The sequence below is a fragment of the Perognathus longimembris genome, chromosome 15 (assembly GCF_023159225.1).
Source record: "Perognathus longimembris pacificus isolate PPM17 chromosome 15, ASM2315922v1, whole genome shotgun sequence".
Taxonomy (NCBI): domain Eukaryota; kingdom Metazoa; phylum Chordata; class Mammalia; order Rodentia; family Heteromyidae; genus Perognathus; species Perognathus longimembris.
The window spans coordinates 52,034,833-52,062,625 of record NC_063175.1 but is presented as its reverse complement, the minus strand read 5'-3'; the positions used below and the strand labels follow the sequence as shown (position 1 = coordinate 52,062,625).

General features: G+C 40.0%; 1 protein-coding gene across 2 annotated transcripts in view; it reads right to left on the bottom strand.

Moving 5' to 3' along the window:
* Nucleotides 1–13,273, bottom strand: part of Cdh7 (cadherin 7) — a 92,007-nt gene extending 78,734 nt beyond the window's left edge. For both annotated transcript variants that reach the window (XM_048363139.1, XM_048363140.1), the window contains exon 1: nt 12,745–13,273. In XM_048363139.1, the coding sequence (XP_048219096.1) occupies nt 12,745–12,954 (210 nt within the window). In that variant the 5' untranslated portion in view covers nt 12,955–13,273. The remainder of the gene's footprint in view (nt 1–12,744) is intronic.
* Nucleotides 13,274–27,793: the final 14,520 nt, after the last annotated feature.

Sequence of the window (27,793 nt, the reverse complement as noted above, 5' to 3'; positions counted from 1 at the left end):
GGTGAATCAACATTGTCAAGTTGGTAGAACCAGATCTCAGATCCTTAGCTCCCTGTCTCCAGAGCCAGAGACATCTGAGTAGGCAACCACACCCATAATAGAGATCTTGAGGTCACGTAGAAGGCAGAGTCTGAGCCTGAAGCCAAAAAATGCGTAAAGCCCGCAATGGCTAGCCTCAGACTGGAGGAGAAACGACACAGTGAGTGAAAATGGTTGTTTCAACATACTGGAGAAGGAGACTGCTGAAAGACCTAAAAGAAACATAAGTGAACAGCTTTCAGTTTCAGAGATTTTCATGGAAGAAGAGATACTGCACTCACCATTTAACATTTTTCTGTGGAGAATGTTTGGGAGAGATCGATTTCTGTCTTTCAAAGTTAATATTAATTTCACCATAGGTTCCTTTTTAACATGTTCACCGGTTTACTTTTATGGCATATTTTTAAACTCAAACTCCAACTTCCACTTCTTATATTATTGTCTTTAAAACTATGAAATTAAATATAAAATACCACCTAATGTAATAACGACTTCCACTTCTTGTATTGCTGTCTTTAAAACTATGAAATTAAATATAAAATAACACCTAATGTAATAATGGTTTAGTGTTTTTAAAAGAAGATAGAATTCATAACTATTTTTTAAGAAAATAATCTTAATTTCTGTGTGTTGAAGTGCTTATGGATTATTAAAGATTATAGAAATTGAATTCTGATGGTTCCATTGCAGACTCTCAACAAGCAAGCACCAGGCTAGGTAGGACAGCGTCTCACTGTTGTCCTAGCAACTCGGCTGGTGAAGGTAGGAAGATTTTGGACTAATGCTTGACTCAGGCAAAAGCTGAGGAACCTACTCAAACCAGTCTTAAATTTAAAACAAAGATGGAGGTATCACTAAAGTGAAGGGGTGCCTGTGTAGAAACTGTGAGATCCTGAATGTAAGTCTTAATATTGCCATAGACAGAGAGAGAGAGACTTAGTAAAGGTGGGATGGAGAGAGAGAAAAAAAACAAAAAGATAGAGAAAAGAAAGGAAGGAAGGAAGAAAGGAAGGAAGGAAGGAAGGAAGGAAGGGAGGGAGGGAGGGAGGCAGGAAGGAAAGGAGGGAAAAAGCAAAGAAAGAATGGAAGAGAGAGAAAGTAAAAGAGGCACGCACCTAACAGTTCTGAAAATCGTAGCTTATGAATTGCGTGAGATCAAGAATATTTAAACTTTTCAAGCGGTCATTTGAAATTGGAGGAGGCTCGGAGTGAACCCTGTTTGCCTTGTAATATTGTAAAGGTTAGATATGTATTTCTAAGGGTGGTAGTAGTCCTGAACCACAGTGCCTCACAGTTTCGTGTTCTTCACGGACATCCAGGATGAAGCTCTGGGTACTGGATCACTGCGCTTGCGCTGAGAATGCCCCTCTCCTCAGGAAGCTCATCGACTTTTGGAAATCAACCTTCTCTTATTTCTACTTCCTTCTATGCTTTTCCTATTCTTTCTGTGTTCCTTCCTGTGTTTACACTGCCTTTTGAGGTTAGCATTGTTGTACCTATTTTACAAGTGAATAAAATGAGAAAAATAGGTTCTTTGCTTGAAATTGCACCATTTCTATGTGGTGGAGCCAATAGGCAAACTCAGATCCTCTAACTCTGCAGCGTGCGTTTCCACGACAACGCTGCTCCCACTAAGAAGCAGAGCTGAGCACGCCCCACCAGGCAGGTTATGCAAAGAATTCTCAAGTTCGAGAAAATGACAAAATGAAATTTAAAGCCTCAAGCTGCTCTAATATTAAAATTTTTCAAAAGGAGAGACTATGCTATTTTTCTTTATGACGAAAATATTTTATATTAACACATATTTGGATATATTAAGAAAACATAGAATGTGATAAAAAAAATCATATGTGTGTGTGACATAAGTGGGTCTTAACACCAAAATTATATAAGACACATTTTTAATGTTTTACTAAACTGCAAGAGAACTCATTGTTTGGAAAAATAGTAATAATCAAAAGCTGTTAAACAGCAGTAGAAGCTTCTGGACTAAGATGGACTTTGGACTCCATGAGATTTCTCTGTCTCTGATGTGTGCCTGTGTTCTGGGAAAGTAGAAAGTTACCAAGAAAGTGTTGTGAATTGTTGGTCATCATCAATGCAATCAAAATTTACAGGGAAAACAAACTTTCACAAGAAAAAAAAAAGCTAAAATACGGCATGCAGAAAGAACCACTGAGGATATATTATCACAAGGCATCCATCTTTACGCACTGTCTGGGAATGTGCACAGGCGCTGTGACTTCACTAGGTTTAAAGCTCACCCTGATTCCCTCCTTATTTGTGTTTATTTTCCCTCATCAATGATGCTCAAAATTCCTACAAGTGATCTAATCAATGGGTAAAGCAATCTTGTTTCAGATCATTACATATCACAAGTGCATCACCAAATTCACTGAACACAGCTGCTTGGGCCCAAGTAAATGACAATTTTCAAGTGTTAAAGCAATCTGCCAAAAAGATAACTCTCCACCGTACTAAAGACCCATCTCCATTTCAATGTGAAGTTCATATTCAATATTCTCCTCGTTAAATTGCCTTTACAATGTTGTGTGCAAACTTGCTTTTTATCTTAGACATTTTCTTCATAAGTCTCTGGACAAGACTTTAGCTTTTCCACAAAGCCTGCCTGATATGCTATCACAGTGTGATCATTCTTATCTATTTCTTTAATACTCATTTTAATTGGTTAAAAAATGTGTAGCTCTTTATATAAGCTTGACTTTCACAGGTATAATTAAATAAGATCTCAGCTTCTAGAGCATACCAGTATTTGCTTTCTTCTGAACAAGTAAGACAGAATTGTTAACTATCTAAAATCAGTTCTGTTATGCTTCAGTTCAGAAAATTATGTAAACTATGTCAGGGATAGAGAAAAATGTACGATACGGAATTGAGTTTCTTACATATGCTATGGAAAAGAAAATGCCAGTTTTTCTCTTATTTCATTTTCATTCCAAAGAACCCAGTGTATAATGTGTAATCTCTCCCTCTCTGCACACTCAGCTCCAGTGTGGACCCTAAATGACTCACAAATCAGAAAAAAAAATCTAATTTAAGCGTGGTTTGACTAATTTCACGAGTGATCATCATAAACCTTTCAAACTCACATCTGTTGAACATTATGTATGTGTTGGCCAAATTTTGTTTGTATGTTTTGGGCTAAATACCTTAAAATATGTCAGCATTTTCACTGTGAAGATAAATAAAGATTCTAAGGGAAGCATTCTTATCAGATAATTGAGCACTGTTTGCACACACAACTTGCTGGCATGATGCTAATCTTTCTGGTTCTGGTGCTTTAATTACTGTTCCAGTAAAACAGCCACATCCTGAGAAATTACCCTTCTGCATTTTTTCTTACAGAAGACAAGGATGGAAGCATAGTGAAAATATAGACAAGGATGAATCATATTCTTTTGCTTGTAACCTCCCACTCACAACCCATAACTTTTGGCTTTCTCCTTTCCTTTTCCATGACAATTGGACAGAAGACTGCTCAGTGACAATTCTCTCTCAACCTACTCTCAAGCAAAACGGAGTGAAAATTATAAACCTTTTCATGAAACTATTTTTCCAATAAATATTTTAAAGTGTTATGTGAACTTTTAATTGCCAGTGAACTTTAAATACACATTGTATTAATAATAAGGAAATTATATTTTAATTAAATAACATTGTACATGAATGTGTAACAAGCGTGGATTCAAGGAAAAACTCAAATAGTGCGATTCATTATAAAGTCAAAGTTCAGCCAAATAAAACACCAGGAAGCAGGCAACAAAAGGGGGTAGGATATGGTCAACGGGAGAGGGGTGGACAGATGAAGAAGAGAGGAGAAGAACAATGCAGTCAAGAGTCCATGTATATCCTACAAAATTAAGAAGAATGAGGGAAGGGATGGGTCAGAGGAGAATGGGTGAAATGTTGAAAGGGGTGACATATATTGTATTCATAAACTGCGTTAAGTGCAACTCCTTTGTACAATTACTTAAAGATAATTTCAAAAAAACAATGGTATTCAGGAGAAACGTTATTCTCAAAACCCCTGTGAGTATAAGAATACATCGTAGTTCAAATCTCTCAAATCAACAGAGAATTTGTATATAACTTACAAAGAGTACCCATATGATGTCACTTCTAGATTTCTTACAATATGTGACATAGCATAAAAGTTACAAAAATAACGGTTATATTATTAGAGAATCATGACATGGAAGGTCTTTGATACAAATATTTCTGACCCATAGCTAGCTGAACAAGTAGGTATAGAATAAGCAGATATAGAGGGTGAAATGAATTGCTGTTAAAACTACTACTTTTATGAGTTATCAAAAGTTTAGGTATGTGAGCTGACTTCCAGCTCTCTAAAATTCGTATGTTTTAGGCTCTGATGGATGGAATTTGTGCATAGGACAGTTAGGGTTGAACTGGGTCAGAAGTGAGGGGAACTAAACCCACAGAGCAGGCAGCCTGACAAGGGGGTGAGACATCACCAGCTCTTGCCGTCTAAGGATACCCACCCCATTCCACAAGCAAGGAAGAGTCCTCCGCAGATTCTGGACCCATTGATATTGGATCTCACATCTCCCCCAAGAAATTGACTCCTGTTGTTCAAACCACCTATCCTCGTCTTTTGTTATGGAAGCTCACAGACACCAACACGTGATGCAACATGCCAAAGTATCACTGGTTTTCTTTATGAAAAGAGTCTAGTGTTAATTTTAGCTTAAACTGTTCAAAGATTTAGAACTTAAAGAGAAAGGGGTTATATCATACAAACACATGCTGGTAGGCATCCTAGCTTTTTTCAGAGTCAATTCTAATATCTGTTTCTAATTTTCTCACTTCCTTTCAAATGCATGTATTTTATTTTCAAATGTACTTATTACTTCTCTAACATAAAAGAATATGCTTTCTGACTTCTAAGGCGTTTGAAGATTTACTCGGGAATGATTTTCAAACATAATCTCATAGATTAAAGAAGAATAATTATATGGAACTGTCATTACTACTAAATCTATTCAGCATTAAATATAATCATATTCTCTGTTTATATTTTGTGTCTGAATAGATTGGAGCATAAAATATTGAAAATATTACATTGAAATTTCTTGTCTATTTCTTTTAACTTATAGATTCTGTCCTATATTTTTGAAATCATGCTTTATTAATAAAAGGCTATCTAGTTCTCATCCTTACAATGTAAAAAGGCTCATTGTGTTTTGTAAATAACTGAATAGGAGCTTTTGTTTTTTAACTTCAGATCAGTAGAACACTCCCTTAGAATCCTCAACAATGAGCCGTGTTGCTGACAATTTCAGAAAGAAAATGATAATCAAGTTTGCTGAGACAAACTCAATTGATATACTTCTGAAAGCCCTGATCAATTCCTACATAGAAGTATGCACTGTTGTAATGACCTCACAGATTGAGGGTTTGCCCAGATTTCAGATAAGCCCAGTATGCATCTTCAGTGCATCTTCATGGCATTCTTTGAGGCATCACTGCATTGGTATCATCTGTAGTACCTTGGATAATCATTTTTCTCTTTCAAAATTTCTAAACTTCTTCATGCCATATTTTTCCAGCAGGGGAAAATTGGAAGGCACCACTTTAAACAAGCAATCAAAGTGAATATCACCGGGAATAAAATCTACCCTCATCCCGCAGCTCCTCATGCCAGTCAATGAGAATGAAGGGCTTAACGTCTGTAGTATTCTAGCCAAAAGGATGAGTCGTGGAATGTCTCATTCAAGAGACACAATAACGGCACACATTGGCTCAGGCCTGTATTCTCAGATACTTAGAAGGTCAAGTTCAGAAGATTGCAGTTTCAAGTCAGGGCAGGTGAAAGTTTAGTAAGACCCATATCACAAACATCAGCCGTAGCACCTGGCTTCGATCTCAGCATTAAAAGGAAAGTGTCCGTCAAAATTAGCCTGGGCAGAAATAGTAGACTCGATGTCAAAAGAAACTCAAGTATAAAAGGGTAGGGGGAAATGGCTAAAGTGGTGTCTACCTCATGAACAAGCCATGAAACTGTGGGGCCAATCCTCAGTAGTGACAAAAGATAGATCAGGTTTACATTGGCATCACGTTCACATTGTGAGATTCTCGTACACATAGGGGTCAGTACTTACAACTGAAGAATAAAGGAACATTCCAGATCATGAAACCAAAGCAGACCGGAGGTAAGACAGCATAAAATACTAGACATTCTTCCCCAACCCAAAGAAATGTTTTGTTGAGATGATCGGTAAAACTTGAAGCCTGTGTAGTGATTGATGTTGCACCAATGTTAATTTCCTGCTTTAAATTGGTGCTGTAGTCACAGAAGATATTACAGTTTGGGATGGGAACCTGTATTTAAGGATAAAAATTTTCAAGTCATTGGTAAATCCAAGATCACTTCAAAGTGAGATTTGGCTGCGTATGGTGGTACATAACTGTCTTCCCAGCTATTCAGTACAGGGATGCAGGGAGATCACAAGGTTGAGTGTAGAATAGGAAAAATCAGTGAGACCCTATCTCAAAAGTACAAAAGTAAAGGACAAACACTAGACATGAGTCACAAGATTTGCTTAGAAGCCAGAAGACTGTACATTTCATCACTAAGACTGCATAAATAAAAAATAAACAGAAATAAAAGGATGTAAAAATCCTACCTATTGCAACTGGTTAAATGAGAAAAAATATCGAATTGTTTTAGAGACCTGCTCAGAATGAGGAAACTGCAACCATAGTAAGGGTTGTCTCCCTACTCCATCTCCTTACTACATAAAGCTTCTAATAGAAGGCTCTGCCCTAGTTTTGAGACCAAAACAATTATTTTATTTGAGGGCTACATAAGCATGATTCTTTAAAAAAGCTGCAGGTAAAGTTACATCCTCCACGTCAACATTAATTCATGGGTCCCTGCCTTAGCTTTCTGTCTGATCCATGGCCATAGCTGGAGTTAGGCTCAAAACTGACTGCCTCTCTTTGCCACCTGGTTACCAGCTTGGTTTGTCAAGCAGATTGTGATTTGTATACAACAATCACATTAGTTTTAACTTTTCCGTCAAGTACGAAGTCTGTCATGACGTAAGAATTTGGTAATTATGTGAAGCAGAAAGAAGGAAGAAGGAAGAGGATTTAACAGCACCTGAAAGGGAAAGATTTGGGATACAAGACTAAGTATACCACTAGCTTTCTTCTGGTAGTCAATGTAAGACTTACAGTCAGAAGAGGTCATAAAAAAATGATCAAGCCAACATGCGTGTTTTATACTAACTAGGCTTCATGCCCTCCCACCAGCCAAGCCTGCTCTACTGTCCAGAAAAATCTGGTTCTGTCTTAATCACAGACACTGGCAGATTCACTGGTTCTTTCTATAGGCCTGGCACAAACATCTTACCAAACAATTACAGTATACTTTCTATAGAACCACCAAAAGTCAGTCTATGTCTTGCTTTTTATACTTAAAACATCATGAATATAATACAAAAGGTTAAGTATAGCCTCTCGCCACCTAACAGGTATCAAGTTGACTGTGCATAATCCCACAGAGTTAATAAGACAGACAGAATTATAGGTGGTTTTGGTAAGCACAGGAGAGCAACTCTGCTGCCTAATCAAGACTACCTAGTGTAGCTACAATTAAGAATCTAATGGAAACTTCCCAACTTTCTCCAACCTGTATCTACACAGTTCCATTTGCTAAAGCCTTTGGGAATTATCTTCACTGTACTGCAGATAATACTGAAAATAAGCCCCATCCTATTTATATAATTTGGCCTTCTGTATCTTTGTATCACAATGTAAGATATTCTATTTTCTATAAGGTAAAAAAAAACCAACATTGTGAATTATTGATTTTTTTGTGGAGAAAATGCATTTAGTAGCTTATAGAAGTACTGGATTATTATAAAAGCTAAAAATGACTGCCAGGGGCAATTTCTAGAAATCTGAACTTATTTGCCTCCCACAGAGCTGATCTATGTCCAGATGCCTTTTGAAACCAGTAGGGGTTCCACACTATTATCAGCAGGCTACCTAGTACATAAGAACAAGGCCTTCACAGCCTAACTCTGGTTATAAAGTTTCTATGCTTCTAGACATTCATTTTTTTAAGTCTGTCTTTGTTTCCTCCTAAGACTTGATCTGACTTGAGGAAAAATGCATATTTAGGAAACACTGTTTGTTTTTCTCCAGCATATGTACAATGTAGGTTTTACTCTGCAGAATACATTCTTCTCTTAAGTAATTAAATTTTGGAATTCACTATTCTCTTTTCTGTGTGTACCTAACGTACAATCTTCCTGCTGGGGATTGTAATTTTTCAGTGTATTTATTTAAGGCCATCTCTTTTCATGTGAAGTTTGCTTTTCTAGACCAGCGAATGCAGCTTTGTCTCCAGGAGAAGAGAACCCCCGGGGAGAGGCACCTCTGGGGTACCACAGCGCAAATGGGCATTGCTGCCTAACAGTTTCCACCGCAGCAGATTTCTAGGCATTACATTTCTGATGGAGAAATAGGTATACATATTCCCCCAATGAGTAGAGGAAAGGGGGCGTGGCCAAGCGAGGCAGACAGCTCATTACCTTAAGGACACAAGCAAAACACTTAATGCCTAGAACAGAGGCTGGGTGGTATGAGAGAGCTGATTTTTCGTTATTTGTTTGTTTTTGTCAGATGGTTGGGGGACTTTGAATGAACAACAGGACAATGAGGGAAAGACTGGCTGGAGAATTTCACTCTGAAGCAATGAAAGGCATGGAAATGTGAGTTTCTGTGTACAATGAAGAGCAAAAGCAGTGAGAGCAAAAGGGAAGGCGAGTGAAGAGTCAGGATACCCAAAGTGAGGGTGTGACAACAGAACCAGGTAACTTGAAGGATGGAGGGCATTGTGACAGGTGGGGTAGAATGTTGGAGGGGAGACATTGAACAAGAGGTACTGTATGCATAAATTGACATCATTCTTTTGAATTAGAGTTCTGTCAAAGTATTTCCTCTGTCCTTAAGTCTTACTCATTTAAGCTAAGCAGCTGATCAAATTATATCCCAAGTGAAGATATGTGCTATCCATTATTAAATTCAGCTCTGATTCTTTGAATCAGTCAGTGTAAGCTCTACACACTTTCCTTAAGCTTACACATTTTGGAGGAATAGCTCATCAATCACGTGAAAGAAAACAATATAAAGTCAATGGTAAAAGTCAGATTACCATTATCTCAAACGGTCCAGAAATCTGTGCCTTGGGTGTTTGCAGTGAAGTATTCCTAGCTCCATTCAATGGACTTTTGTAACTCAGTAAATTAGCTGAAATAACAAGGCTGAAAGACATATTGTTGCCTCATTATCCTGTTTTAATGACCAAATTTTATTCATTCCCCAGTCATCTAATGATCTTGTCGGGCAAAAGCCTTTAATACCAATTCCAAATTTAAAAGCTTGCAAAAATTTAGAGATATGATTTCTGAATTTCTGCATACACTCAAAACAGATCATTCCTCTAATTACTTAGGGTAAACACATACTATGCAATATAGGGATAGTGTCCACTTTGATTGACCACACATATAGCATTTCACATATATACACAGTGGATGGTCTATACTCTCAATTTATAAATAATATGTAATGAAGTAGAAAATATATCTAGAGTAGTCAGATGCATACTACAAATATTTTGATTTCACTTATTAAATAGCAGAATTAGATGGTAAATATCATTATGCCACTTTTATAGGTGAATGGACTGAAGCATAATAATATTTAGGCATTTTACTCCAAGCTGTACAACCAATAGGCTATGGTAAAGCCACCAATAAAGCTGAAGTAATTGACATACATTACATTCTTCATTATAAGATAAAAAGGCAATCATATTTATCAAATTCTTCAGCACATTTGGCAAATTACGTAAGTAGCTAGGCCACATCTCCATGATCAACAACTGAAAATCTATTCACCACAAGTTTAACATACATTTTCTCAAGTCCTTTCCTGTGTTCCTCTCCCTAGCCATTCCCCCAAAGCATTGTTTCCAAAATTCCATGTCCTGTTCTTCTTTTCCCCAATGTGCTAGAGCCCTTAACAGTCAAAGAAAATACATTTATTTTATATATCAAAGAGATAAAATATGTACTAAAAGCCAGGTACTGATGGCTCACACTTGTAATCCTAGCTACTAAGGAAACTGAGATCTGGGGATCACCGTTCAAAGCCAGCTCAGACAGAAAAGTCCATGGGACTCCAATCTCCAATTAATCACCAAAAGCCAGAAGTAGAGCTGTGGCTCAAGTGGTAGAGCACCAACCTTAAGCAGAAATCTAAAGACAGCCCCTAGGCCCTGACTTCTAGCCCCAGTACTCTCATGAAAATGAAATCAGAAATGTACTGAGGTCAAAGGGTCTTTATCCCCTGTATTTATTCACACACATTAACATACACACACACACACACACACACACACACACATCTGTCTGTCTAACTATGAAGGATCACATCATCAGCTCATGTTCTCAATCTCACCTTCTCCAGTCTGTCACGTTCTAAGGAATCACAAATTGGTACTGGAGAGCCTGGTACTTTAAATTTTTTCCTAGGCTATGAATCTTAGTATCATCTCAGATTATTTTTCTGACCTTTTATGCATTTTAAACAAAGAATTTAAAAAAAACATATTTCCATCCTGAATATTTCACAGAGAACATCTGTTTCAAACCCAAACAGCATGCAAAGAGAAATATGTACAAACTCATGTTGTTGTTGTACAGATTTGACTAAGACAATCAAGGAAGCATTCAGTCTCTCCTTGCAAAACCAAACAATGTTGTCCAATCACATCATACATACATGGAATTTAAATAAGCTGAAGGCTCCAACTTTCATACTTATGAGTAGACTAAAGACTATTCTGAATAATAATTTTAAATTATTGCACTATTGTATAATTGTGTTGATATTTAAAACCTCAAACTAGCCCAGACAAATTGCTGTGAATATTATTATTGTTTAAAAAATGTTTAGGCAGGCACAGGTGGCCATGCCTGTAATCCTAGTTACTCAGGAGGCTGAGCGCTGAGGATTACAGTTGGAAGCCAGCCAGGGCAGAAAAGTCCCCATGAGAATCTTATCTCCCAGTAATTACTCAAAAATTAGAAGTGGTGCTGTGTCTCAAAGTGGTAGAGTGCTAACCTTGAGTACAAAGAAGTTCTGGGAAAGTGCCCAGAACCTTACTTACTTCAAGCACCACAACTAAAAAAAAGTTTGTTTTCCCAAGAACTTGGCATCACCTAATAGTCAATACCACTTTAAAATTAATTGTATACTATGATATGTACATTGAAAATTCTTAATTTGTTAAATATTCATTGAAAGCAATGAAATTAAGAGCTAGGTTCGTGGTCAAGAGATTGAATTATGCTGTTTTTCATATATTTGCAAGATAACGAGAAAACATTAGGAAAAATTAGAACATGTTTGCATATTTTACGTATGCTTTCTTAAAGAAGAAAAAATGCTATTTAGCATGAATCCAAAAATAATTTACTTAGATAAATTAACTTATTAAACAGCTCTTTATTATGTAGTACCTGTAACTATTTATAGAATACAGAGATACTATAAGAAAGCACATCAAAGGTAATAAAAGTAATAAAAATATTAATAAAATTATCTTAGTTTATGTAGATTCCCATCCACAAAAATAAGTTTACCCTTTTTAACTGTGTTCATATGAAAATCTGGCCCATAGAATAATAAAGCCATGATTCTCTTTTGATTTTTCCATTGAAAAATTGATTTATGGATAAATTAATCAGTTAGCTCTACTTCATTTTATAAGTAGCTGAAGCATTAAAATGACAAAAGTAATATAAATGTGTAGATTTCTCTTTACTATGCCCTGCCTTCAAAACTTTCACTAGTACTAAACACCGATCTGAGAAATTCAGAAAAATCTTAACAGATCTTTAAAAGGAAGAAACTGCAGATATTATTTAAGGATTGCAAGGGAAAGAGAATGTCCTTCTTCAGGCCAGTTTTCAGATGAAAGTGTCCTGCCCAAACACACATGAGGAACAAAGCTTAAGAAAACCATCTCCATCAGACCACCAAATGAATGCCCTGCAACTGCTTGTCATTTGTGTAATGTCATTTCTGATGACTTCTGTTCACAGTCACTTTAACTAAAAGGAGAATTAAAGAGGATGGAAAACAAACAAAACCCAGAGATCTATGAACCACAAGACCATTTGCAAATGTGAGTCTGATTTGCTCATATTTTGGAAACATTAAGTTCAATTGTTTCACATTGTTTCTAAGCTATATTAGGTAGGTAGACAGACAGACAGACAGACAATAGAGACAGATATATTTTACTTTGTTTCTAAGCTATATAACAAATGTATATATGAATAGTAAATACATACATAATATGAATATATATGTAAACATAATTTACACAGTAGAGAATCTCAAAAAGAAACATCAATGGAATGCCTCTCCTGTTCTAAGGGTAAAAACACCACTCTCTAAGATGTGCTTCCACTGAACTAGATGACATCTTGAATACAACTTCAAAGTAGACAATGGTACAACACTTTATAGAACTCCTTCGTTTCTGCTTCCCATCCACAAGACAAAAAACAATTCGTTCTTCATACAACTGTAGACCCTGACAATAACCACTGGCAGATCTGCAAGCCAAAAGCCTACCTTGCCTACGTAGAGGGGGTCTGAGCCCATGTATTCTTCCAGCACAAAGAACTGGTTCCACACCCAGCTGCGCTTGGTCCGAGATCTCCCTGACTGGAAATACGGCTTTGATCCGGATCTTGAGAGTTCTCCTTGACTCATTCCAGAAAAGCACAGGAAAAGAGCTATCAGCTGCAGAAAATGGCAGAACTCCACCTTGCCCAACTTCATCTCCTTTTTTTTTTCTTTCTTTTTCCTGTGTAAGAAAAAAACCTTGACAAAGGAAAAGGCACAGTTCCAGTTGGCTTAGTAGCTCTTGCCTCCGGCAGGGTGTCAGCTGCGAGTCCAGAGATGATAATTTGTAGAGTGGTGGATTGGTAGGGGTCACCAGTGCGGAATAGTGTTTGCCAAAAAATGGTGTGAGAAGTTCCTATCAGAACAAAGAGAAGAGCTCGGGTCACCAATCAGAACACAGAAGAACATTGTGCTTTTATTTACTAACTTAACTTGATTTGGCGTGTTGTCTTTATAATCACAAATATATTAGTGATACACTTAGAAATACAACAATCGTCACAATTTAAAACCACACACACACACACACCTATACATATATATGTGTGAAGTATTACAATCTTGATGCATTGCAATCTTCATTCCATCACACAGCCTTAGAACTTCATGTTACTTTTGGAGCATTTTATTTGAGCATATGGCTTATTTCACACAAATGAAGCAGCATTATTACAAAGACCATTTTAACATCAGCCTATATGCATATATACGCGCATATATATGCATACCAATTAGTTTTGCTTATTGGTACAGAATGTGAAAGCCTAGCAGCTCAAAGCAGCGATGTAATCGAATGGTTAGGACAGAGGCTGGTTTTAATGTCTTCTGTGAAACTGTGAAAACAAATAAAGAAGTATGAGGTGATTCAGAACCAGTTGATCGATTCTGAGTCACAGAACACCAGCTGTTTTGATGTGTTCTTATTTGATTGTGATCAGACAGAAAGCTCGATACTTTCCACTCTTATTGTCATGGAAGCTGGGCACCATGTGAGACTATGCTATTTTGCTCTAATCGTTTGCACATTTGTGGAATATTTGCATAGTGGTGGGATATTTTTGAGCTTGTCTTGTGCATAGTAGGGCCTACCTCCATGATCATCAATGGAATTAAATTAACATTGATGAGGAACTGAGAGGGGAAACAACTCTATTCTTTAACACCCCCCCCATCCATGGTTTGCCAGTACCCAGGAGGAACTGCTTTGTGACCACACAGAAAAATCCTATTTTTTAAATGTGTATGGCCCAAAGTCACAGAACTATAATTACGTAAAAGGTATAAAACAATTACAAAACAAACTTTCACTCACGAGAGAGTTTATGTTAAGTAGCTCACTTAAATCACTGTGTTTCACTTTCTGAGTTCAATTTGTCTCCTACAAATAAATCAATATGATAGAGACTGGAGGAAAATGATGATCAGGTAATTATTTGTGTGTGGAAGTATGTGTGTATGGAAGAGTGTGTGTGTGTGTGTGTGTGTGTGTGTGTGTGTGTATGTTGAGGAAGGAAAGATTTGATTTTAACCATATAAAACCAAAAGATAATTCCCAACTAGAGGAGAAAATGAGATATTACTATTAGCTTTTGATCTTTGTACTTTTCCCTGTGGGGGGGAAAAATGTAAATGTCTGCTATTGAAAAGAAAAAGTTTTGACAGTCAAAGTGTTTAAGAAAAAATACATACAGTAGAATATTATTTTTGTTAGACATAGTAGGAGAAATATGAATGAAAAATAGGTTAAACGGTATACATATTAGACAAAAGTGACTCCACTAGCTTTGAAATGTATTAAAACGTATTATAAATAACTATAAAGTTGTGATATTCTAATGGGCATTTCAGAATGATAGACTTATCACAATATCCATGCATACTGAGAACCTCAGAAAGAGTGATTAGTAATATCGTATTAACTAGTTGAATATGTTCTTCCCAAATCTGGTAATATGAGTCAGGCTGGTGTTGACAGTAAGAGAGTGATTTGGTTAGAGATATAACATTTTGGCTTGATGGACAGATGAATTCACAGTGTGCAATAACACAATAAAATGACATAGTAACAGTAATCCCATCTATATTTCAAAATTAGCTAAAAGAGATGGCTTGGAATTTTCAAAAAATAAAGGAATGATAAACATTTGAGGTGCGAGAAAAATGAGGGAGTGAAAACGGGTTTGACAAGAAATGTACTCACTACCATATGTATGTAACTGTAGCCCCTCTGTACATCACCTTGACAATAAAATCCAATTTAAAAAAGCATTTGTGGTGGTGGATATGTTGGAATTGCTCTGATTTGATCATTACATAGTGTACACAAGTGCCTAAGTATCTTCTCTATGTATCACAATATTTAAAATCATTATGTATTGATTAAAATAATGTTAAAATGAGAGGAAACACAACGTTTCCCATTTAGAAATTACCCTGCCTTAAAGTTATTTGGTGTCATGTCTTAAAAGCCCATTGCAAGTCCCTCAGTTAGGTGGCGATCTCACTGTGATCCCGGGAGGCCTGAGATACAGAAGAGATACATCAAGAGATACAGAAGAGAAGAGAAGCAGGTACTACAAACAAGTAGGAAATGAAGCATTGGGTATGTATTTAAGCCACGGAGAGAAGGAATCATGGGAGTGGCCATATTCATAATGGCCATAGCCACTGTTTCCTTCATTTAATATCTAACCGAGTCAGTGGGGCAGGGGAGAGATTCTTGGATTTCTCGCCAGAGGGCTGAATTCAGCATGAGAACCTGAGAGTCATAATCAGTTCCACCCCCCCCCCCACCCATTTCTCTAGAGAAAATGAAAGATCTTTCAAAATTAAAAACATCTTTTGTTTCCTAAGGGTAATTTTTAAATGCAATATAGTCAGGATATGTTAGCCACACTTAGTATGGATAGAATGGATTTGGTAACAGAGTTTCGGTGTGATCATAAGTCTCTCTACTAATAGAATTAAGAGAAGATGAGAAATTAAAACTTGAGGCATTTGGATAATAGTACACTGGTGAAGACTGTGGATGTTTGCATTAAATCAACAGTCCAACATGGGTCCATTACGTTTGAGTTGCACACTCTAGAAGAGAGGGTTTGAGTTAGTGTGACTATAAGAAGTCCTGGGACAACAGTTCAACCTCTCAAAAATGTAAATGAAAATAATTTTATCTATTATATGCTACCAAGAGAGCAATGCTAAGATAGTATATGCCATAGCCAAAAGCAAATCAAACATAGCTGCTAAGATTATTATCATGATATTTTTGAGTCTGAAACTTGTGATGATAAAAGGAAAGTTAATTAGTGAAGTGAAATTATTTTCTGTTCTAATGTTACCAATCCTAAGACATCTTAGACAATTACTGTACTAAATGAAAATATTCGTGATAGTTCTACTTGATGTCAGAAAATAAAAATTATGCTCATGAGTCAAGAAATCTAGATAGAAACAGAAGCATCAGAAAATTTCAGTGAAAGCAACGTAATTATTTCCTAAATGCCTTCCCTCCATTACTTTTTGTACTGCTGTCCAAGTGACAGAAGTTTGCTTTGGTTCATTTGGTGATGAGGAGTAAATCCCATGCATAAAGAGCAAAAACCAATACTCTGAACTAGCAACATGAACACGGGGCACTGTGGCTATAATCCACAACCTTGAGGTATGACCTTGGTTCCTCTGGAATTTTATTTTCCACCTTTACAAAATAAATGTGTTTGAGTAACCTGTTTTTCAAAGTCTTGTTGGATTTGCCAAGTCAAACACGGAGAAAGAAGCTAACTTCTATGTATGTGTGTTCATTTTAGCATGCATCTAAGTGTGGAGCTTTCTAACCCTGAGATGTAAAACCAGAGAATTAGGTTATATCTGAGCAAAGGACTGAAGAGTGGTCAAAGTGTTGATCAAGAGTCTGCCAGAATCACATTGACAGATACTAGACTTCTCATTAATATGAAATAAAAGCTTTTGCTAATTATATAAAACGGATTTTTCCTGGCATTTTAAAGCTGTGATGAAGAGCATATGTCCAATAATTAAATATAAAGGATAGGAAAATTTAAGAAGTTGGACAGAATATTAAAGAAGCATTTGGTTTGCTTACGAAACACAGACTGTTCTCGACAAGGAGATGCTAGTCTTTAATTGGCTCATCTATCCTCTTGACTATTACTTCTCTTTCACACAAGACTAGAGGTTGATCAAAGCAGCTAGAGCATACACAAGGAGGGAATTGTAGGAGGCACCAGAGGTGACAACTTTGATATACTAGAAAATTAAGGAAAGACACCTAAGAATTTTTTTTTCCATTTAATCTAAGGGTTCTCACAGGAGCCAGAGTCAACCTAAACCTTGAAGAACAGTTTTAACCCACTCTACCTTTCGATCTATGGTATGTACACTAAGGGGTATAACCAACATTCAAAACCCCTTTCCATCTTTAAATAATGTTCACATCATAACAAATTTCATTTTTAATATGGAAGAATAAAACCTAATACATTAGCAAGATTTTTGGTAATTCTAGCACATTTATGAATCAGAGCCATTTGGGGGGAAAAATCTACTATATTTCTTTTCTGCATTATTTGGAGAATTTGCCCGAGTGTTGAGCCTTTTTTTTTTAAACTAAGCATTGGAATCTACAATACTACACCAGGATAATTTAACTGGCTCTGTGTATATTATTGGTAATATCTGTTGTGGAGTGCACTTGGAAAAGTAAGAAAATGCTGTCAGTGGGACTAATCCAAAATGAGCACGTTCAAGTCACAGTTAGCAACACTTTCAATCACTACAAACTCTATGAGGAATATGTCTCAGGACAGCAGAGGAGAGTTCTCTGATGCAGGTTAGCTGTCTCCATTCTCCACCAGCTTTCTCCAAACCCCTGATTTTCAATCATGGCTGAATCTGGAGGTAAAGCAGGTCCACCTACCGCATTCTGGCCTGAGCTATCATCTAGGAAAGGACCCCGGAGAGCTGACAAAGCCTTTACGTTTTGGTGTGTGTGGTTGTTATATGGAAACACCAGGCCTGAATCTGAGGCTTTCTCTTGTATTTTCAGGCCTCCCTAAACAGGGACAGATGACAGATGCTAACTTTACACAATGGGCTAAATATGGACTGATGAAACAAACAAAAAAATCTAACCAAAATATTTCCCCTCTGAAGCAAATCCTCTACCTCCTCCCTCTAGTTCTGCATGGCTCACTGTCTCGCTTCTCTCTTCTCCTGTCTGAGTCACACATACAAGAGGCAAAATGGGAGTCCCATGAGGGAGAAGCAGAGACCTCCGTGGTTGTACTGTGCAGTGTGTATCTGGACCTTCTGGGAAAACGTCAAGAAGGACCCATGGAATGCTGAGACTAGCCACCTCTTCACTACAGAAGGCTCAGAATAAAGTGCATCTGGTTGGGATGACTCCTGCTCAACTGTGTTCACTTCTGGAGAGCTCGAAATGTAGGGTATCTGAGATGAATGCAAAAGGACCAGGTGATATCTGAGCAGAAGACCCAAAGGGGTCAACCAAAGAGGTTGATTTGAAGATCTAGAACATTTTTTTTCCCCACTGTGACAGTTCAAGGCCCATCACTCAACTTAATCATGTATATGAACTGAAAACACTGTGTCATGCTATCGTTTTGCCTCAATTATTTTGTGTTCAACTAAATGTCAAACAATTATTTCGGAATAGATTATTTTTATTCACTTAATGTGAACAGCTAATATTGTTTTACCAAAATGAATTCATGATTATAAAAATATCCTGGAAGTTCTAGTTCACTTAATATCTTTGCAAAACCACTTTTAAAATGAGGCCAATTTAGATCATGCTCTTAATCTAATGTGTTGCTTCTCCTTAAAAAACAATGTCTAAATGTCACTTGCTAACCAAACAATGTTCTTATGCACTGGCATACCAATTGTTAATAAGTATAAAGTTTTGCAACTCTCTCCCACTTCAATTAAAGTGAGCATGCTAATAGTATGACAATAGAATAAAATATATCACATTCAGTTACCAAAGATCCACATCTAAACCCACAGTGCCATATATTATCTAAAAATAATTTGTGCTCTTAACGGATTGTAAATTATACCAAAAGGAAATGTATTACCTGTTTAGATTTTCTGGCACTTGTAGTTAAATTGGAAGGTATTTATTTTAATGCAACTCAAATAGACAATGTCTAATCAAAGTTACTCACACACCTAAGGTTACTCTAAACAATAGTGCAGGGGGCAACTGTTCGTGATGTCTGGAGTTTGCATCCGATATAGGTCTAAAAATGTTTGCAGACATAAAATTACCTCAAGCCTCACTGACACAGAGATTAGATTAAATTCATAATATTCATTTCAAGAAGATATGCCTCAACAGATCCTTAAAAATATAACAAGATAGCTATAAGTTAGGTAGGACACAATTACCTCAAAATAGATAGAACCATTGGGTGTTTCTAGGAAAGCAATTATGTCAATGGTGTTTTGGTACTCTCTGTGTATTTAATAGATCATTCAATGAGAATTAGAGCTATCCATAAAGATGAACAAGACTCCAGAATGTAACTGACATTCTCTTGGATACCTTGCTGATTCATCTATAAAACATAATAGTACCAGATCTTGTGGGTATACCGAAAACTCGAAATGAAAGAATAATCCATTTTCTTGGCCTGTTGAGAGGAAACAAAATTTACCAAAACTGTTATAAAGATAAGCTACATTGGGATAACCAATATTGATGAAGAATAACAAACATCCTCATTTAAAAAGGAAAAGGTTGCCACCTACACCACAGTGGCTAGAGACACTATGAAAACTATTATCATTTCTCTAAGAACAATTTCCTACTTCCTAGATTTTTGTTTCATCTAGGGGAAAAAGGTATGGTCCATGGGTACATTCCAGCCTTTAGGTGGTTTTGTTGACACAGAGATACCATCCTTTGATCCTGCCCAAGTGTTTTCCTTTTCCTAGATAGAGTCCACTTCTGACCACTAATGCCTGCCATGTGATTTTTCTCTGTCCACAATTTTAGTTTGCTTAACATCAGCAAATAAGTTTAAAAAAAGAAGTAAAAATGTGTTGATTTTAATTATTTTAAATGGAATGATATAATCCATTTTTAAATACCCAAAGGAAAATGATACATTTTGATCTCTTTCCAAGGAGCAATTGTCAGAACGCAATACCAGAGAAAAGATCACTAGTAGAAACAACCTCTCAAGAGAGTGAGCCACACTTTATATGCAACTTTAAGATTATAATCTAAGCAACTGTGAATAGTTTCTATGTCTTCTAAGACAAATGAATGTCACTTCAACACAGAAGGGACACACACACACACACACACACACACACACACACACACACAAAAGAAACTGGTAGTTCTGCTGCTGCTTCTACTGTTTGAAGATTTTTGAAGTGGTAGAACCACAAACATATTTGACCTAAAATAAACTCTATAAAAACCTACACCAATCCCATTCTGTCTTTACAACCAATGACAAAATTCTTCATGACATCCCTGAGTCACAGAAGTAAGTAATGGCATTGGGCAAAACTGAACGTGATCAATATTTTTAAGTGCTTAAAACTGTTCATTCTGATAATGAATATCTTTACATCATCTTATGTGTTCATAAGGGTATAGCTATTGGGCTCTTGTGATGCTCTGCTATGACTTGCCTAAACCTGTACTAATTATTCCCAATAAGGGAGGCCATAGAGTCCATGTTTCTTTGGGTCTGGCTCACTTCACTTAGTATAATTTTTCCCAAGTCCTTCCATTTCCTTACAAATGGGGCAATGTCATTCTTTCTGATAGAGGCATAAACTTCCATTGTGTATATGTACCACATTTTCCTGATCCATTCGTCTACTGAGGGGCATCTGGGTTGGTTCCAGATTCTAGACAAAGGAATGATCTTTTGAACACATTATCATTCCTCAAAGCAAAGCATAATCAACACTGTTTGTGACCATGAATCTCAAAGTAGGGGATCATCATGGTGATTAACATTCAGAAAGACAAGTACAGGTGAGCCAAAGGCCACAGGAGCCTCTAGAGTTCTCTGTGTGTGCATTAGGTATAAAAATTGAAAGCAAGGATTATCCAAATTGAAAACTGCACTAACCCTTCTAATTAACCACAGCAATAAAAAGAAATAACTTCCTACTGCAATGAAGTAGCAAGACATTCGCTATTTCCTGTGAAAATTGAGCAATGTCTGATTGAAAGTTTTAGAAATTAGGTATCAAGTCAAAATATGCTTCAGAATACAATATGTGTATATATGTGTACACCTATTTGTATATATATGTATGAGCATACATATGAATATATATATGAATACGAAAGTTTTGTTTGGCAAACGAAGTACCAAAAGTTGTACACTTTTTAGTGTTACTATAAATACTTCCTTATAAAAGATGATTTTCTCAAATTATTCTCATTATAATTATTCTAGATTTAAATTTGCAATCTTCAGTATATAATATAGAAAATATACACTTAAGTTCACAGGCATCTTTGTACTACTTAAGATTTACCATTTTACTCTGTAATTTCGATGCTGGTGAAAGAACTCTTTCCTTTGTATGTGAGACACACACAAACACACACATTTCAGTTATTAATGCTGGGATTCTCTGTGATATGTGACTTCTCACTGAAAGCAACTATGATCAAATCCATTAGATCCCTGGTCCAGATAACAGCACAACCACAGACCACAACCTCCTGCCGTTAACTGGCCTAAATATGCAGGCAGGGGCCATGGAAATGAATCGCATAGCTTGTAGTGCACATCTGGTTATGAAACCCAGAAAGAAAACTTCTGTAAGTAGATCAGAGAGTCCGTTTCAACTAAGCACAAACTACCTCTACCATGAGTGAAAACAGGTAAAAGGTAAGGAATACAGGTGTAGAGTTAACCAGAAGAAACCTAAGTAAATCTACATGAAAATAAAGCCACAAATCACAATCCTTCTGAACCAGGTAAAAATTTAGATAATAACAAATGCTAATGGTATAGCTTGGGGGGGGAGGGTTATCTTTATTTAATTTACTCATGAGAAATCTTACCTGTATCTAGTATAAATTTTAACCTTCCCTTGTGTTTATCTTGAGTGGGGGAAAGGTAGCAGGTTTCAAAGAGCACTAGGCAAAAGCTGAGAGCAAGGATGGAAAGCCCTCCTACATTTTGGAATAAATGTATGGACAGATGTCTGCGCATGCATCTGCACTGGTAATTTTCTCAGTGAGGGGACCTGCAGAATGCCAGGGCGGGAAATGATGTTCCCCGGTCATCTCTCTGCAAGACCAGCGAATTCCCAGGGGAGGCACTCGTGTATCACTGCTTGCAGCTAGATGGGCTGTGCTTGTCAGCGGCTGGCAACGTGGTCACACACAGGACTCTGATCACATGCCTTCTATCCTTGTCCTCACCTCCCCTTTCTCAAGGCACCAAAGAACATCTGATTCCTTCAGCCGGAGTGGGGGTGGGGGGAGCTTCCATCAGAGTCCCTTTGCAATGAAACGATGCAAGTTAGTTATTTTAGAAGTTTCTGAACTCCCAACGGAAGCTGAGGCATTGAAGCTTCCCAATCATAGTTTTTCCACACACAGGATTTTTTTTTTCATTTGTGTGTTGAGGAAACTAGGACGTGAGACAAACTGTAAATGCAATGGATATTAAAAAAAATCTCATAAAATCTAAGCAGACTAAAATCACTCAGCAGTAAGTACTCATAACAAAGAACAATGTTGGGGTTTATTACTTTATAAATAATTTCTGAAAGCGTTGACAAACTATTTAACTCAACACAAAGAGCCATTTACTACTTCAGATTTGAATGCATTATGAGCAGTTTATATATCAGCTTTGCCACTAACATGAGCAAGAACTGCAGAATAATAGGGAGACTGGCAGAGAAACTGCTTGAGAAGAGATAGTAGTTTGGTTTTTACACCAAGAAAGACTGAACAGTGGCCAAGTAAATGTGCTCTCCTCTCTCTTTCTCATTGGGTACTAAAATCCACAGTCAATTCAAGGGTAAATTGCAGTAATATAGATGTTTTACAAGGAGAACCCTTTTATAAGAAAGGGAAAAGCTTGGTGCTATGCAATCAATAAAAGTGGTCTTAAGAAGACTTGTGGGTCTGTCAACTGATGGTTAACACAATTCTAATGACCTATTGCAGCCCTTAATTGCAATAATATCTCACATTTTACGTGCACCAGGCCCCTTTATTAAAGCTGCAAACCTTTATAGCTTTTAGTCAAGCGATAGGCTGTATACCAATGACTGGTTCTGTTATTTTTCCTTCCACAGTCTTTCAACTTGCTTTACCAGATGAAAACATGAACAGCAAATGAAGCCTAATTCCTTCCACTCACCCACTCCGTATCCAACACCAACACCAACTTACCCTGACTACCTGCCTCCATGCTTTTGCATTTTAATTCATACTTTTCCAAATAGCCCTAAATTTAAGGAAAGTGTGTTTTTTAACAAAATCACACATTTCTCTTTTGCACAGAGAAATCAGAAAAGAACTTGGGTCAACATAAAGTCTTCTTGGTTGTCTTATAAAAAGCGTGCAATTTGCAAGTTTCTGAAAGGCTCAAACGTAACTCCTTTGTGTGTTTCCTTAGCTATTTTTTCCCCTCTCTCCGTAACAACATCTCTTTACATAGATCCTCTAAAAACTATTTAGCTGCTGCTGTCATTGTATCTATGAGCACTTTCCTTTAAAAAGGCGGCTGTTACTTTCAAAGACCATCTATTGAAAAGTTCCATGACTCTTCATATACCATCGCATTACAAATGCACACATCTGTGTGGTTACAGCTATTAGGAAGGGGAAGTCCTGCTCACAGCTAGTTCATTTCCTAAATGGCCTGATAAAGACACCGTGTTTCTGGCGAAGGTAAATCTGTTTTAGGGATATTCATTAGGGAGGGTTCATTTTTGCAATTCTCCAAAGTCTTGAGCCCCCAGTTCTCCTCCGGTTCCTGAACACTTTGCCCTCGCTCAGGACCCGGTGAACCCGTGGCCAGCTTTACTCACCCGAACTAGGACAGCTGCGAGATCCGGAGGGTCAGGCTTGTAAACCAAGGAGGCATGGGGAACAAAGTTCCTTGGGCATCAGGAATCCACAGTGGCAGGCTGGTAATCAGCCACTACCCTTGAATCGGGCGACCCCAAGGGAAGTCCATCATGCCTTCGGAACCTCGGGGCGCCCTTTCCCGGGCGCACCCCGAAGGTACGAGCCGAGGCGAAGCTTCCTGCAGATGCGCCAGGGCACCGCGGCGGCGGCGGCACGCGAATCGCCGCCAGCAGCGGCGGCGCAGCCCGAGGTGAGTTCCAGCGGGGCGAGAGACTCCCGCGCAGATGGCGCGGCGGCCCCGTGCGCACGCACGCACCCCGGCGCCCACTCCCGGCCGGCCTCGGAGCCCCGCGCACACCCCCCACCCCCGGGCCGCGCACCGTCCTGCCCCTCGCAGAGTGAGGTCAAGAGCGGGAGCCCCGCCGGGGACCCCCCCGCCCTCCTCCCCTCCCGAAGCACAGCCCTGCCGGACGCCAGTGTGGACGGCGGCCGCTGGAGACGGCTGGGATTCGCTCTGCCCTCCACTCCTTCCCGCGTCACGGCTGGCGCGTGTCCACACGCCGCGCTCGGGGCCGCTCACACCTGGGGTGCGTGTCCACACCGCTCACGGGGCCGCGCCACCTCCCCCCCCCCCCGCTCCCCGCAGCCCGGCGCGCGCGCCCTCGCCGCGCCTGGGCAGAGCCAGGGTTCAAGGCAGCACACGGCAAGTTGGAAACGCCGAGAGAACTCCGCACGGAGCCCCGCCCGCGGGCTCCGCGGCCGTCCTGCGGGCCGAGGCGCACGGCAGAGGCGCGCCGGGAAGCCTTTCCCAGCCCCGGGCACACGCGCCCGCGCGCACGCACACACTCACTTACCCGGGCTCTCGCTGCCCTCCCGGAGGGGTCAGATGCCCGCCACCGTGGCGTTCGCATCCGACTGAACGCGCGCGTCCAGCCGCCCGGCGCCCGAGGGCGCTTGGGGACCCCCGGGCGCGCAGCCCGGCGCGCAGGGCTGACGGAGAGGCGCCCTCTCCGCACCTGCGGGGCCACCGCGGGCACCGGCTCTGCCTCGTCCTCCAATCACAGCTCACTCCGCGGGGCGCGGGGACCCTGCCCAGCCCGGGGCGTCCGGGTCCCTCTGCCTCCTCCTGTAGTGAGTGGGGATCGGGTTCCCCCTGGCACCTGCTGGCAGCTCGCACACCGGGTCTGGAGCCACCACCGGGAGCGCGCGGCCCGAGAGAGGGCGACAGGTCGCGGGGGGGGGGGGGGGGGTGGCGCGGATCCCGGAGAGCGCGCAGGGGTGCAAGCGCGCGAGACACCCGGGCTGGGCGAGGTCCGAGGCCGCCTCCGGGAGCCCGGGGGACTTCAGAAGCTCCCGGAGACCGGAGAGAGCTTTTGCCAGAGGATGCCAAGAGGGAACCGCTTTGCAGGCACGCGCGCGGGAGCGCGCTCCCCCCTCGCACGCGCGTGCACACACACACACACGCTTACACGCTCACCCTCCTCCAAGTCCCTCCAGACAGATCAGTGCAGATGGATCCTTCGCAGGAAAACCCAGGGTGGAGAGGCGGAGCGGCTGCAGCCCTCCTTGCCTGGAGCTGGGCACCAAGTGTTTGCATCCCCAAGCAGGAAGCGGGGAGAGTTTGGAGAGTCGCTCCCACCCCCGAGGGCCAGCCCCCACCTCCTCAGCCCGTCCTGCAAGCCGGAGATCAATGGAGCTCCCGAGGCCTGAAGACCGAGTCGTAAAACTAAGCGCAACTTGCAGTTTCCCGGCTGGATAGTTCCGCCCTTTCCATCTCCCGCGACTGCCCTAGTTCTACTTTGTGTACTTGCAGAAGACTCGGTCCCCCGCTGCGCTCTCCGAGGCGGAACTTCCGAGGGGGGTGATTTCCACGCAGGGGGGAACCGGAGACCATCTCGAGGAGGAGGAGGCGGAGGCAAAGAAGAGGGGTGATCGGTTATTGACAAATCGCCGCAGCCAGCAGACGGGAGTGCAGTGCGGGGTTGTTTTCCTGAGCCCCGGGTGCTGGATTTCAGCTGATGACTAGGTGTTCCGTCACCCGGGGTGAGAGAGGGCGAGAGATCTCCAAGGGCTCCGCGTCCCGGCTCCCCCTCCTGCCCGTGGCCCTGGTCCTTCTCCTGTCACTGACTCATCTTCAGCGCGGAGGGGCCGGACGCTGCTTCCCTGGACGCTCTCGCTCGTCCTTGCCCGCGTCTCGGATTTCTGGTTCCCTCCAGCAGATCTGTTCATCACCTCGTCTCACCCTCTCCTGACCTTTGGGCGTGTATTCTCCCCTCCCCATCCCCCCCCCCCGCACCTCCTCCATAGTGATGCAGATTTCTGGGCGAACAATTGCAAGAGCAAAGTCTTCAACTCGCTCCCCCCCACCCCCCCACCCCACCCCCCGTTAACAATTTGCAACGCCAACACACACCCTTTCCTGCTCAGGACGCGCTAGAGGGTTCATTTAAGGATCTGTTTCCGCTCCACCATCAGGGATCACCCAAACTCAACTGCCTTAGCCCCAAAGTCCTTTACATCTTCATAGATCCCGGCGTCTTTTGCTCCAATGAGGGCTTCTCTGTGAGAAACCTTCTCATCCTCTCGTGATCAAAACGTGGCTTCATATTAAGCTCTCGGACATGTTTCTTTTAGAAAGAAAACTTTTTAAAAAGGGTGTTTATTAGTATATGTTAGTTGTGAAAATGAGGATTCGGTGTGACGTTTTCCCAATCAAAGCCCCTCCCTCCAGCCTCCTTCCTCATTTTCCTCCCCTCCCTCTTTGTTTTTTTAAGTTGTTGTGCAACGGAGTGGCTGTTCAGCAAAGCCGTGTTATGAATACAGTGCATCTGGATCAGTGTTTACAAGGTTTTTCATACTAAACATCCTCAATTTCTCAGAGTGGTATCCTACAATCTAGAATTTTCCATCTGATTCTTCATAACCTTACACATATTTGTCTAGTTTTACACAGTGAAGGGATCTCTGGGATAGAATGTTTTCTTATCATAGTTCTGGATTAAATGCTTCCAGAGAGTAAATTTTAGTATTCTGTACCACCAAAACACGGTGCATGTCTTGTCAGTAGTGAACTGTTTGGGAATAAAGAGTTGAATGGGTATATCTCAAGTGGCAGTTAACTCTGAACATGCCAGGCACATTACAAACTGCTGACTGACTGGTAAGTCAACTAGAAAAGATGATACTGTGATTAAAATCTATGCATATTACTAACTTCATTACCTAGTACTTTCTAATCAAAGAATATCTCGCAAGGCATAAAAATGTTAGCAAGCTATTAAAATAAGTTATTTTAGTGATACTTTTTCCTCAAGCTTTCCATCATTGTTTAAGAACTTATTTATATTGTACTTCTGCATAAAAGTGGATCATAATTCAGGCTTTCACCTTGAACTCAATGTTTTCCATTCTATCTGCATTTCTCTCCATCAATTTCCATGAGGCATACCTACTACAGAGATTGAGAAAGGAGCAAAGGCAATTAATTCCGTTTTCCAATTTACCCAGTATCTGTGCATCCAACTGCTCATATTGGAGGCAAGTATAGGTTCCTCTTGACAAAAGGCATATCCTTGAAGGAACAGGTCAGTCGGACAGGAGGTTGATACAGACAGGAACAGAAGCCTCCTTTCGTCTACATGGTCAGACATTTTGTTCTTGTGACCAAGTACCTGGCATTCACAACCATGGGGCACAAGTTCCAAGTTCACCATTTAAGAGGGCTCAGTCCATAGTCACTTGGCTACCTGTATTCCTGGACCAATAATAAAGCAGAACAGCATGGCAGCTTGAAAAACGTGGCAGAGGAGAATCCTCCCATGTGACAGACTGGAAACAGAGCCAAGTAGGAACAGGAAGTAGGCAGGGCAAGGA